Below are 13,995 nucleotides of genomic sequence, written 5' to 3'. Positions count from 1 at the left end.
TAGATCAGACTTTTTTTTTTACTATTTTTAAAACCCAGAACATTTAGTGTAAGCATCAAAATTTTCTTTTGTAGGAAAAGTTTGCAATCTCGCGGGCCGCAGTTTGACGGCCCCTGGTTTAAAACAAAAACTAGACCATACTCACAAGTAACAATAAAATATTTAAAGATTTTTTTTTTTAACTAATATTAAAAATAAATCTTCCAACTAAATATCACAACTATAATTTCACCAAAAATCTGGAGGTTTAAAGTAGTTTAAAGTAGTTAGTATATTGAAACTGGAAAGCCCTAAGATTTTTTAATTTTTTTCTAGGTTTTTTGCTTTTCTTCCAGGTAGTTTAAAGTAAAAGTTAACGTTTTACTTTTTATTTAAAAACTAAACTTAATTTAAATTAATTTTTTTAATCTTGAAAAAAATAATTTATTACTAAGATAAATGTATCTTATTCCATAACAACCTTCACTAACTTTTGAAATAAGATCTTTAAAGTCCTTTTCTTGAGACTAGATTATTTTAAATTTATATATATTTTATATATATTAGAGTTATCTTTCCTATTAACAACCCAGTTGAAGTGTGTTGATTCGTTGACACACAGAAACATATGTTGGTAGAATAAAGGAAGATTACTGTATAATTTGTTTTTATTTATATATTTTATATATTTATTGTTACAAAACTAAATTTTGATTTAGTTAATATTAAAGTTTTTTTTTTAAACAAAATAACTCGATGCTTTTTCTTAAAACAATATCCAAACTTTTTGTATAAATATAAACAACGTTTTAAAACAGACGATATTAAAATATGGTTTATTAGATATAATCATTCGAAACAAGAAACAAGTAATAAAATTGGAAAGAAGAAATTGATAGAAAACATTTATCAAACATAGTTCATTAAGTCTGTTGTACGAGTTGCTACTCATTACTGTAATTCATCAGCTACTTGGTATGTTGCTAATAATATTTTTCTTGATGATATATTACAACACTATGGTTGGTTTTTCAAATATTTATTAGTGTATCTTTTTCTTTGCTTTACAAGACGTATTGATTCATGTTATCTAGAACTAAACACCTTTATATTTCAAGTAAGAAAATTTAATTAAAACAAGGAAACTAAATTATTTTGAAAACATTTTAGTAGAAAAGTCGTGTTCTTCAGTATATAGAAGATCGGTATCTGTTTATTATTTCGGTCTTTGTGTTGAAGCTACCATTTTGTTGTATTTGAATGCTTGGAAAGAACATTAGTAGGTTTATCAATATATTGTCTTAGTTGCGGATCATTCCAGGCCTCCTGATAGTACATTTTATTAAATATTACAACTAATACTTACAAAAAACAATTAAACCCGGTAGATCTCTTCACTTATATCTATTTAATCTATTTTTTAAATATATATAACAAACGTAAAAAAACTAAATCTAATTGAAACTTATCAATTATACTCAAAAAAACAAAAGGCTAATAAAGATTAGTAAAAAGCTAAAGGCTACTTTGAGCGACACCATAAAAATAATTTGTTAGTATACTGTACCAAATATTTGAATCCTAAAAATATTTAAGTAGCTAATACTAGATGAGTTACAGGCGCCTTCCAAAACACCTAGCAAATTTAGTTGAAGTATTTTTAATAATAAAGGTAAGATTTTGTTCAAATATTTCAAACTTTCAGGTTTTATAACTACGCATTATGAACATAATTCTTAATAAAAGTTAGGTTTTAAACGATACAAAAAATGTTGTAAATTTTTTGATGCAGGGATGCAAAGATCATTGACCAATAAAAAGTTAAAACCAAGTACTTAATACTTGAAATACACTTAAAACATTCAAAATGGTGTTGTAGTTTAATAAAAACGATTTAAATAAGATATATATTATTTAAAAGAATTGTCTAGTATCTTAAACAAAAATTTTGTTAAGGTTGACAAAATATTATAAATTCTTATGTTTATTATTGTTTACTTATAAAAAGTACAACGTGTATTTTGAAACTATACATCAAGGTCTATTAATATTTATAATTTCCATACATATTTTTATATAAATTTAAGAAATGTTTTAAGCTGTTGTACAAATTTTTTTGCTTATAGATTACGTTGGATTGTTTGCTAAACTTAAGTCAGTTTTATGATTACAGTATCAAAATTAAGGCTTACTTAGTCCTTTATATACATTTATATATGGAAAAATATATTTGGGAGTATATTAAATAATCACTTGCTAGTTTGAGAGTGGAGCGCTTGTGCTAATTGTGAAGTAACTTAAAAACATAAATCTTATTTTGTACGTACATTTTTTGAAATTAAAAAAATCTAATCTTGTGCTTTTTAATATTTTTTTTTTACACCTAAAATAAGTTTTTATATGTTCAAAGCTGGCCTATAAACATTAACTACAAATTTTCTCATTTTTCGGATATGAACTTCAGCAGACTATTACGTTCGCTCATTTTTTTCATTAAATCTAGAACCAGTTCAAGTAATTACACACACTCTTAACAAAATATTTATGAGTTCTTACGTAAAATTCGGCGCACACGAACACCGCTAATTAGATATTTGCACCTAAATAATTTAACGTTTATAGTAAATATTTAAAACACTCAGTCTTCTTCGGTAGATTAAGCTTATTTCTGCCCTAGATCAGTCATTGGCGGCCTTTTATGGCTTGATTTTTTCATATAAGTTAGTCACTGGCAGCAATAAATAATGACGAGTTTGGTAAAAAACACTATTCGAATTAAATGATAAATTAAGATATACACTAGACGTAAAAAACAATAATTCTAATAATTTGTTGTAAATATTTACTGCAAAAACTTAATTTTGTAAAATATATTTATTCTTTCAAAAATTTATTTTGCAAACTAAGTTTCGGTCAAAGACCTCGTCAGTGCTTAAATAAATCTAAAAAAAGATATGTGACAGTCATGGAAAATAGCATTTAAACAATTAAATTAAAAACAAATTATTACTGAAAATTTTTTACTTAAGAAACTAAACAAATCAAATTTTAGTATTAAGACTGAGTTTTAGTAGAAGTTTAAATTTTTAGCTAAGTTTTAAAATCAATATAACAACAATAATCATCATCAAAGCTGTATGTAGCTTTCTTAAATATGTCATATATTTTCCACTCCTGCCTGCCTTAGATAAAAATTGAGTAAATTAATTTTTTAAAGAACGATTAAACTGACTCTAATGAAACTCGGATGCAGAGCTGCCGTAGATAGAGCTAAAAACCTAGACTTGTCTTAGGTCAAAATTATTAACTAAAACGGATTCAAATAAAACATAATCAAAGAGTTAATGTTGTAAAGCTTTAAATCTTACTCTAATACAGGTCACAACAACAGATTTGCGTAAAAATTCTTATAAAAAAACTTACAAAATGCAGTTTTTAGTGATGATAAACTTTATTGTTAGATTAATATTTGGAGTTACTAAGAATTTCCTTGGTTATTCTGGCAATGAGGCAACCCTGAGGATTACAAGAACACATTAGGTAATATTGATCATTTCAATTTGACCCTGGAGAAAACTAAACGGTATTAATTTTCAAACACCTTAGTTTATGACTGTATTTGCTTTGAGCTCGGATCTGAAGCGGGTTGTACTAATTAAGAGCGTAGGAACACCACACTGTTCTCTACGAGCTGGTCTTAGTTTATTTAGCATTCTTATTGTTATAACTTATATTAAAAGCTATCCAAGTTCTCCCTTGTTATAAAAAATTTCAGTTTTATTGTACTTCTTAATAAACATTAAAACTACCAATTTAACAACCTAAAGTAACTTTTGAGATGAGATCAGCAAGCTCAACAGTGCAAACTGGTAATGCGAAAAAGCACTGTTTCACCAATTTTTTTTAATAAATTTGCAGTCGATTGCTTAGCATTTTATCGATTCAGTGTCGGAATATTTTAGTTTCGAAGATAATTTATACTTTTCACAGTCACTTTCTCTTTTAAATATTGATGTATTTTTAACTTTAAGGAATATTTCCGAAAACTAGAAGAAAAAAAAGAACCTATTTAATGAACTAGAAAACTTCTAGTAAAATTTACGGTCTTATAAACTAATTAAAATTGTTATATTTTTTAAAAACGGACTTGTATTTTATGCTATTTGCTAAACAAATGTTAAATTAAGTAAAAAATATTTAGACGCCCTATTATAAATTACTAGTCAACCAAGGGTGTAAGTGAACACCTGTTTGCTTCCCGGTTCTTAATAATTGAAAGTCACAATATTTATATTAGGTATCACAATTGAAATAAGTAATTAAAGATAGCAACAAATAAAAAAATTCTCTTTTACATTCTTCTTATTACCTATTTATTTTTATCAAAATCCAACAAACGGGACACGAAGAAATTTTACTAATTTATTACGTCAACAATTAATCTATTTCTTCTTGGGCTTGGCCAACTTGGCGGCCTCTTCGGCCTCCTTCTTGCGCTTGGCGCGGATGCCCCAGTACTTGGCGTGGCTCCTGGCCACCCTCATCTCCTGGAAGACGGAGTGTTTCTTTTCTTCCTCGGTGATGGCGCGTGCCTTTTCAGGGACGTAAGACTGCGAGAGAAATTATTGGTAAGTTAACTGTTAATTTTTTAATATTTATTGATATTACATATCATCTTGTGTATGTATCAACTGAAGGTGCACTAAGATGCATAGAAGGCATTCAAATGTGTTTTGAGTTGACATTGGTTTACCCCTTTTAAAAATGACTACAGCTATGCAAATTAAGCTGAAATCAGAAACGTGGACAGGGGATAACAGAAAATTTGACTTTAAATTTGTAAGTTGCATTTAGAAAAGAAAACAATGAGATTTTTTTTATAAATATTTAATTAAAGTTTGAGTGGTTTTTGATTTAAGATATGAAGTTTAAAACCTTGAATGTTATAAAAAACTTAGCAACATAGTGTAATAAAATGTTAATCCATTTCTAAAAATGTTAAGCAATTCTCAAGAAGCTGATTTATCAAAAATACTAATTTAGTATGTCAAGTAAAAAAAAAACAACAATACATGGTATGGTCCCACAAAACTTAACAATTTATATGTTGACCCTAACTTTTTAACTGTGTCAAAAACTAATTTTCTGTATCATATTATTTTATGTATTTTTTAAGGTATTAATAATTAATTTATATAACTTTTGAAAATATAAGAAAATGTTATTATTAAACTTTATTTGAATATCCACAGATGTTATAAAAATCTTAGGTAAGTCATATTAATTAATTTTGAAAATAATTAATTTTTTTGCATTCGAAAATGTTCAATTTCCAACTTAAGAAGTAAATTTTTATATAAAAAACAATAAATTTAAATTTTCAAAGTTCTACATTCACAAAAGTTAATATAAAAGACAAATTAAGGTTCTTAAATATTTTTTATGCAAAAAACAAGTAATTAAAAACTTGCGAAATGGAAATAAAATTAAATTGCAACTTACTGGTTGAAGTGGCATTACAACACCAGAGAGCTGAGTGGCCATCTTGCATTCTTCAGCCTGTAAAAAATTTAAGGTTTAAATCGATTGTTTTATATTAAATATTAAAGTTAAGGTAAAGTTAGCATGAATTTAATCAGTTATTCACTCTCTAAATTAAAGATTTACTGAATAAAAGTATGGGCACACTACAAAATATTTGTATGGTAGGTTCTTCTCAAAACACATTACTGCACTGAAGAAGCTAAAATAATTATTCTATTACTAAAATTAATTTGGTATAATAAGTTAGCATACATCAATATACTCTGATAATATAATATGATAGCAGCTAAAATTATCAACATTAATTGATTTTCTAATGATAGCACTTAAATAAACGTTTCAAAAATAATAATCAAAAATTATCTATTTATTTCCTGAAACAATGTATCAACTGAAGGTGCACTAAAATGCATAGGAGGCATTCAAATGTGTTTTAGAGTTGACATTGATTTACCCCATTTGAAAAATGACTACAGCTACAAACTAAGCTGAAATCAGAAACGTGAACAGGGGGTTACACATGTTGAACACATTTTCATTATACTAAACAAGATAGATACAGACTGATTAATAAACATTTAGCACAAAATTAAATTACTTCTCATGTAACTTATTTAAATTTGTTTAGAGTCAAAATTTGTTAAGTTAATTTACTGCAGTTCAATTCTGTTCTAGCAGGGTAGCAGGGACAAAAAACTGTACCGGGTTATCCTGAGTTAACAAACCCTTCAAATAAAAATTAAAAACATTAAAGTTCATCAACAAATAAGTTATAAAATAAGAAAATATTAAAGCTGAGCCATCTGAATTTTATTCAAAATCAGGAAAAAAAATTCCTGAAGATTTTAAGAAATCTTATAACTCCCTTCTTAACTGGCCTGGGTCATCGTTCAATTAAAAGAAAACTAGCTTAAGTTTATTGAGTTTTCAAAAATTTTAAACTGCCCTGAATTATTCTGAGTGTGTGGCAAACCATTTCTAGATTTTAAGTAAATAAAAATGTTGTCTTCACTTTATTAGAATAGTATACATATAAAATTAAATATAAATGATTAACAGTAGAGAGCTTGTTAAATAAACACTATTACCTTTATAAAATTTAAACTGTTGACTTATAAAATAGTTTTAAAATAATTTCTTTATAGGTAGGTAATTTGTTTTTTCATTAATCATTTAGGTTGTAAAAATTCAAATAAATAACATAAAATACATCTGTTTAGCAGTGTTTTGAATTTTTAAATATGCTAGTACACTATAGTATCTTAGATTCAAAAGATTTCCAGTGTTAAAAAAAATGTATTCAAAAGCAAACTTACAGAGCTGTCACCCTTGTGTGGCTTAGCTGGGTTGAGTGGGAACTTGATCAAGTTGGCTTGGTATTGCTTCAAGCGTTGAACATTTTCCTGGAGTCCTTCGGTTGACTTGTTGCGGCGGCGTCTGTCAACGTAGATGCCAAAAGCAACTGCTTGAGCCTTGCTCATTCCTGCTGCCTGGACAAAACCATGATTTAGTATATAATTGTCTTAAATAATGAAAGTATTCAAACAGACATGTTGGGAATGTATCAACTGAAGGTGCACTAAAATGCATAGGAGGCATTCAAATGTGTTTTATAGTTGACATTGATTTACCCCATTTGAAAAATGACTACAGCTATGCAAAATAAGCTGAAATCAGAAACGTGAACAGGGGATAACAAATTTTAACTAATGCAATATATTTTATTTAAATATTAAAAACTATAAATTTTTGGTCAACATTATTTATTTGATTTATAGGCAGACAAATTTTAAACTTTTGTAAACACCATTAAAAATACAAAAACTGAAGACACTGTGTTAACAGCGGGTGCAGACTTTTCATGTTTGGATAATTCAAATTCTTAAAAAAACAATTGAAGCAGCTGCAAATAAAAAGTAATGCATATTTGTCAAAAATAAAAACTACATATGTAAGTTCTTTAAATATCTATATGCAATTTTTTTGCAAAATATTATATATTTTTTGAGATATGGCTTAAATTTAGTAAAATTTAGAACTTGCATAAAAGAAGAAATTGGCTTGTGAATCTTAAAAGAACTTACATAAGTATTTTTATATTAGACAAATATGCAATACTTTAGTTGTGGCCATTTCAATATTTTTTCAAAAATTTGAACTGTCGAAATTTGGTCAAATTTGAATTGTCATGTATTCGTTAACAGCACAACCTGCTTAAAAATTCTTAACTTTTTGTGTTTATTTCAAACTAAAAATTGTATAATACTCAATAAAAACGTTGCGCAATAAATTTTAACATATTTTCACAAGTACTAAACAAAAAATGTATATACATAATTCAAATAACCTTCAACTCATCTTGAGTGAAACCACGTCCCAACCTTTGTTTGGTGTTGTACTTGAAAGTGGGACACCTTACTACGGGTTGAAGTTTGTTTTTGGGAGCAGGGGCAACAGCCTTTGCCTTCTGTACCCTGTTTTGGTGCCTGCGGAATTTGCGGGCAGGTTGGTTGAACCAAGTCTTCACACGCCTCGTCCAGTGCTTGTGGAAGTGGTTGTTGGCGATGATATTATTATGCCTGATAGCCATCTTTTACTGTAAAGTTGAAGTATCATTAAGGTTTGACTCATATTTTAGCAACTCTACTTGCAATTTAAATACTTGTCTTTTTATCTAACATTTATTTAAGTGTTTTCATATGAACTTAACTTATTTTCAGTTAACTTGTCTATTTAAATTTTAAAGTTCATTTTATTTGGGTATAAAATTTTACAAATTTGTATTCTAATAACTTGAATATTATTTTTAACTAAAATGCTGTACCAACTGAAGGTGCACTAAAATGCATAGAAGGCATTCGAATGTGTTTTATAGTTAACATTGATTTACCCCTTCTAAAAAATGACTACAGCTACAAAATAAGCTGAAATCAGAAACGTGAACAGGGGAGTTTCAAATCTTTATAATTGTCATTTTAACATTGTAAATCAAAACTTTTAGATAAAGTTTTAAATATTAATTAGATCCAAAATGAAACAAAGTGTTTTAAAACAGCTTAGAACTTTAACAAATTAATTTCATTAAACAATTAACATTAAAATTTCCTAAACAGCTTGGATTGTTAGATAGAGAACTTATATCCTTGGGAATATGTTTTTTTATCTGACTTCCACAGATTTTTATCTTAGTAATAAACTAAGGCACTGTTTGCACAACTTAATCAGTAAAAATAAATCTTCAGGCAAATTTGAATTTCATTACATTCTCAAATAGAAAGATATATTTATGGAAAGGATGAGACGTCTTACAGTATTGTGCCTTTGACAAATTATTAGCAGTTTATGTGACATCATTTCCTAGTTGACATATAATATAAAAAACAATTTTTTTTTGAAATAAATTAAATTACAATTACAAATATAGAATAATTAAAATATAAAATGTTTATTAATATTAAGCTATACTATAATTATATTATAATATATTTATAACTGAGCAATATAGATGGTTATGGTGTTTAAAAGCTGTATATATCAAATGTGAGTGTAATTGGTTAAAATAAATTGTAGAAAGTTGTGAATTTAGACTTATGACTATTAAATTTCATCTTTGACCTATTGATTAAGGAATTTCATTCTACCTAATTTTGTTTATCTCACTTTCAGAGTTTCAATTCTAATCATAGCATTATTCAAGATGCAACTATAGTGAAAACAAAGAGATAATACTATGTATAATTACCTATTATTCCAAAAATTTTATTGAAAACCATGATGGTTCAATTCTCAATTACACACTGAATTGAAGTATAAAAACACAAACATATTTGATTAGGTAATTGTTAACAAGTACATAAAATAATTTCTGAACTTAATTGCAATACATACTTTCAAAACTTTATAAGGAAACATTAAAAATTTTATACTATTGTTAAAATGTACACTTTAAGAAATGATCTTAATATTTAATGGAATATCCAAATGATATAATTTAACTTAGTACACTCTAACCCAGTTTAAAGAATGTCAGTTAATTTCCCTATTATATCTTTCTCAAGGTAATTTTTATAAGTCATGTTAGACATGGTTTGTGTATCCAGTTGTGATTTTGTTCATTATGTTTTGATATTAATAGATTAAATTTGATGAAACTAGCAAAAAACTATCACAATTTAATACATCAAATTTCAAGTAATAAAAAATTAAAAATTTAAGGGATACACGTTTGTGAACAGATATTGTTTAAACAACATAGCAAATTGCATTAATGTAATCAAAAAATTTGTAGCTATTTTATAAATTAATTTAGTTTGATTGTAGAACTTCATTAGAAAATTTCATATTAGTATTGATTTAATTTGTGAAGATATTTTAATATTTTGATTTCTTGTTAACACATACTGTTTATCATAACTTTGTAATGTTGTATAGGATTACTTATTTTAGCTCTGATTTGGAGAAAGACATCTGGCTACACACTGCACAAATTTTACAGTAATAACAACAAATTTTACAGACAATCCCAAAATTTAAGTAATTTATATAGAACAAATTAATCCCAGCATCTGTTGATTTGAAAATGGCAAAAATTATTTTCTACACATAGTACATACTAATAAAAACCGCCCACTATGGTTGCCACATGATAAATTTTAAGTAGTTTAAATTTTAAAATAATTTATAAATTAATCAACTAATTTTACTCTACATTGTGTTTAAACACAGTGAATTTAATCTCTTTAAGACAAATGGCTTTAAACTTATACTTAATAAATTTAAAAAAAAGATTTTTTAGTGTATAATTCAACCATAATGACTATCTAATTCATTTAGCTAAAAATTACCAAAGCAATATTTTGATTGTAAACAACTTGGACAATTAATTGCAAAAAATTCTAGTATCAGTTTAAATGTTTAAAACATTGAATTAAAGACATTTAGTTTAGCAAACTAATACACATGTAAAAACTTTGAAAAGCATGTTCTTAAATAATGTGAAGATAAAATGATAATTATAAGAACCATTTTCTAAATAATACAGCTTATTTTATTATATACTAGCTAATAATAGTGCATTTTTAAGATATTAAGCTATTAGTTCAATATGTAGAAAAATTATTATTTACCCATAACAAACACTAAATAAGAATTTAACTTTCTTACTGCATTCTTAAAAAGAAACTAAAAAGTGGTGCAATGCTAAAATATAAAAAAATACAAATATATACAAAGCCAATAAATTAAAAACACTAACTTCTATGGCTGAGTTCAAAGAGATTCAACAAGAATTATCAGGTAAGAAATTTCATCTATGAATATTTTGGCTATATACAAATCTTGCAAAAAGCCATTTTGTCTATTTTTAAAAAAACAAGAGCAGATTAAGAGAGCTTAACTTAAATTTGCTACACTAAATTTTATTATAGATATATTATTTTACTTGGAGCATACTGTAAGATTACAAAAAATACTTTTTATGGAGATCCAACATAATAAAAAAAGACTTTTTACTACTTTTAAAACACAGAAACCTTAAAAAAAATATATTAAAATGATACAAGCTAATATGAATTTTTATAAAAATATTTGGAATAGGTAATAGTTTATTCGTAAAGTAATGCAAAAAAATATTCGATTAAAAATATTTTTACTAGACATTTCTACTAGATTTCAATGAGAAATCGCCACACAATTAATGATAGCATGAAGCTTTTAGTTATAACAAACAAAGATGTATTCAGCGTTCAGAACTTCTTGTATATAGAGTTTTGATAGTTATTCTATAGAGGACAATGTATTTATCAACTTGCTTTTTAACCTTAATTTATTATAGTGTTTACCCATAAACTAGTTTTTTTGTTTTTTATTTGCTTTTAAAAATTTAAGTTAAATGAACTTTATTATAATTTAAAACTTTTAGTAATAAGTTTCATTAAATTTTATAAAGCAAAGCAAAGTTAAACAGTTTTTAAAAATAAATCAAAGCAGCTATTTTGACTGTCATACAGTTAAAAATATTCTTATTCTAATTGTACAGTTATTTAGGTTTCAAACGTTCAAAAAAACTTCCTACAAGGTAAAGTCTTTTCGAATTAAGCGCAAATAGCCATAAAACAGGGGACTAATGCGATAAATAACAAACCAGCATTAACATAAATGAAACAAAATCGTAAATTTATACTGAATTACTTTTCTTTAACTGTCCTGTTAAAGTATTTTATTCTAATCAAATAGATTAACAATGTCAATTTTGCTTTAAAGTTGCTAGAATTCTAAACAGAAGAGTTTTGAATACTTAAAAAACGTTTGTTTATTTTAGACTAAAATGTAATGATTACGACCACCTTAGAAAAGTTTCTGGTTTGTGGTCACTTGCTGATAGAAATCTGTCAACTGCTACTCTACAAGATTACGAGCAGCAATCTCTCAATCTTACATCTTCGATTTTCTGGTAGAAGCTAGATCAGGGTTTCCAAACTTATTTAAAAAAGACCCATTTGAAAAAAAGAAAAAAACTATGGCCCCCTCCAACAAAGATGCTAAAAGTACCAATAAAAATTATTAAGACTTTTCTTTTTTGTTTCCTCTTTATCCAGAATATCTATTGTAAGTTTCAAATTTTAGGATTATTTTTCATGCACACCAAAATATCTCCGTGCACACTAAAATAAATTTCATGCCCACTTTGATGACCACTGCATTAGAAAATAACTACACTAGTTTAATCAGTATTTAGTATTTAAAAATTTACTGTACTCAAAGAAAAATATTTAAGTCTTAAAAAAAATTCTTACTTATAATAATAAATACTTTTTAAAAAAGTAGATACTAAACTAAACTTAGTGTACACTTAACAGTACACTTAAATAACTTTATACTCGACTTTCGAGTCTGTATTAGAATTAGAAGCTCAATTAGTTTGTAATAAATTTGGTTGAGCGAAGTATCACTTTATGAAACGCCTACCTTTAAAACAACTGTAGCTAATTCTAAAGTATAAACTTATTATGATGTGCAATAACATTTTTACCTAATTAGAGCCAACAAATAAAAAACATTCATTTTACATAAGTTATTTAATTAAAAAATCTGTGTTAAGTTAACGTGGTGCACTACTTCTAAAATTAAAACTCAACTTTAGTTAAAATTTTCAATGTTACTTTAGAAGTGTAGTATAAACACGTTTATTTTTGTTAAATGTAATTTTACAAGTTTATTTTTCCGCAAAAAGCTTTTATTTGTTAATATACATGGCACTTTTAAGTAGGGTTATATCAAAGTAGATTCATAAACTTTTTTTTTAGCTTTATAGTGTTTTTGTTGTTTTATTTTTGTAAATAAAAAAGTTTTTAATTATATAGTTTACTAAATTAATCATTTAACTTCAACTATTCAGACAACGACGACATTATAGTGAAATTCAATACTTTCTTTCAACTTGGATTCTAATAATTTTTTTTAAATTGCATTATCTTTTGATTATAATATATTGTTTATTGAGCGTGAAAAAAGCGCTTAAAATATTTGGTCCTATGACCTGATGCACGAAATAACATTTCTTTTATCGAGTTGTACACCACCTGGATACCTTTTAACGTCATATCTAGGACATAGTTAAATATTTTATGCTGTAATCTTTAAATTTCATTATAGTACCATTTTTAGCTCTTCAAAAAAATAGCACTTAAGTCTGGAAACCAATAGTTATGCTTATTAATTTCTTAAAGTAATTGAAAAAATTAAAATGAAACTAAAACAAATGTAAAAAAGTAAAATCTATAGATAAAAGAAAATGTTAAAATGTCACTAAGGTAGTAAATTTTTCACTGGAAAAAATAGACTGAACAAATTTAGGTGTCTTTTTTCGTAAATTTCAATATTTTAATTAGAATTGAAAAAAGACTTCATGACCGTAAATTTAGGAAAATTTATGCAAACTTTAAAATGTTTTAATAAAGTAATTTTTTATATAATTTTAATTAAAATATATTGTTTTTGATAGAGCTCTTTGTCTTATTTTTTTTTCCGTTAAACTTTTTCCAGTGAAAAATTTACTACCCTAGTGACATTTTAACATTTTTATTTATCTATAGATATTATGTTTTTACATTTTGTTTTAGTTTCATTTTAATTTTTTCAGTTACTTTAAGAACTAATAAATATAACTATTGGTTTCTAGACTTAATTGCTAGACAAATTTATATTTTATAAATTACAAAATATCAAACAGTATCAGCTTGGTTTTGATATGTTTGTTTACAACTAACTTTGATAAAGTATATGTATTAAAACTATTTGTTCTATTCTAAAAAAAATATTTTATATGTTGACATCATTTAAGCCTAAATACTTTAAGTATTGAATATTTACTAGTCTTTCTTTATTGAAAAAAATTGTACGTGTTTGTTTATGAACAAAAACTGTATTATTTATATTATTAAAAATTTAGTGTTTTTTTATATGTTCTTTCTA

The 13,995-nt window shown here is 25.8% G+C and overlaps 1 protein-coding gene across 1 annotated transcript; it reads right to left on the bottom strand.

Moving 5' to 3' along the window:
- Positions 1 to 4,387: 4,387 nt before the first annotated feature.
- Positions 4,388 to 10,818, bottom strand: LOC145841016 (large ribosomal subunit protein eL13-like). Its single transcript, XM_082948374.1, has 5 exons — positions 10,778 to 10,818; positions 7,871 to 8,119; positions 6,840 to 7,013; positions 5,482 to 5,538; positions 4,388 to 4,589 (listed from the first exon to the last, which is right to left on the bottom strand). The coding sequence occupies exons 2-5, from the start codon at positions 8,111 to 8,113 to the stop codon at positions 4,422 to 4,424; spliced, it is 642 nt and encodes a 213-aa protein (XP_082804500.1). The 5' UTR covers positions 8,114 to 8,119; positions 10,778 to 10,818; the 3' UTR covers positions 4,388 to 4,421.
- Between the last annotated feature and the right edge of the window lie 3,177 nt (positions 10,819 to 13,995).

Source organism: Thalia democratica, chromosome 7 (genome assembly GCF_965202585.1).
Source record: "Thalia democratica chromosome 7, ktThaDemo2.hap1.1, whole genome shotgun sequence".
Classification (NCBI taxonomy): Eukaryota; Metazoa; Chordata; class Thaliacea; order Salpida; family Salpidae; genus Thalia; species Thalia democratica.
This window is presented reverse-complemented; position numbering and strand designations above follow the sequence as displayed.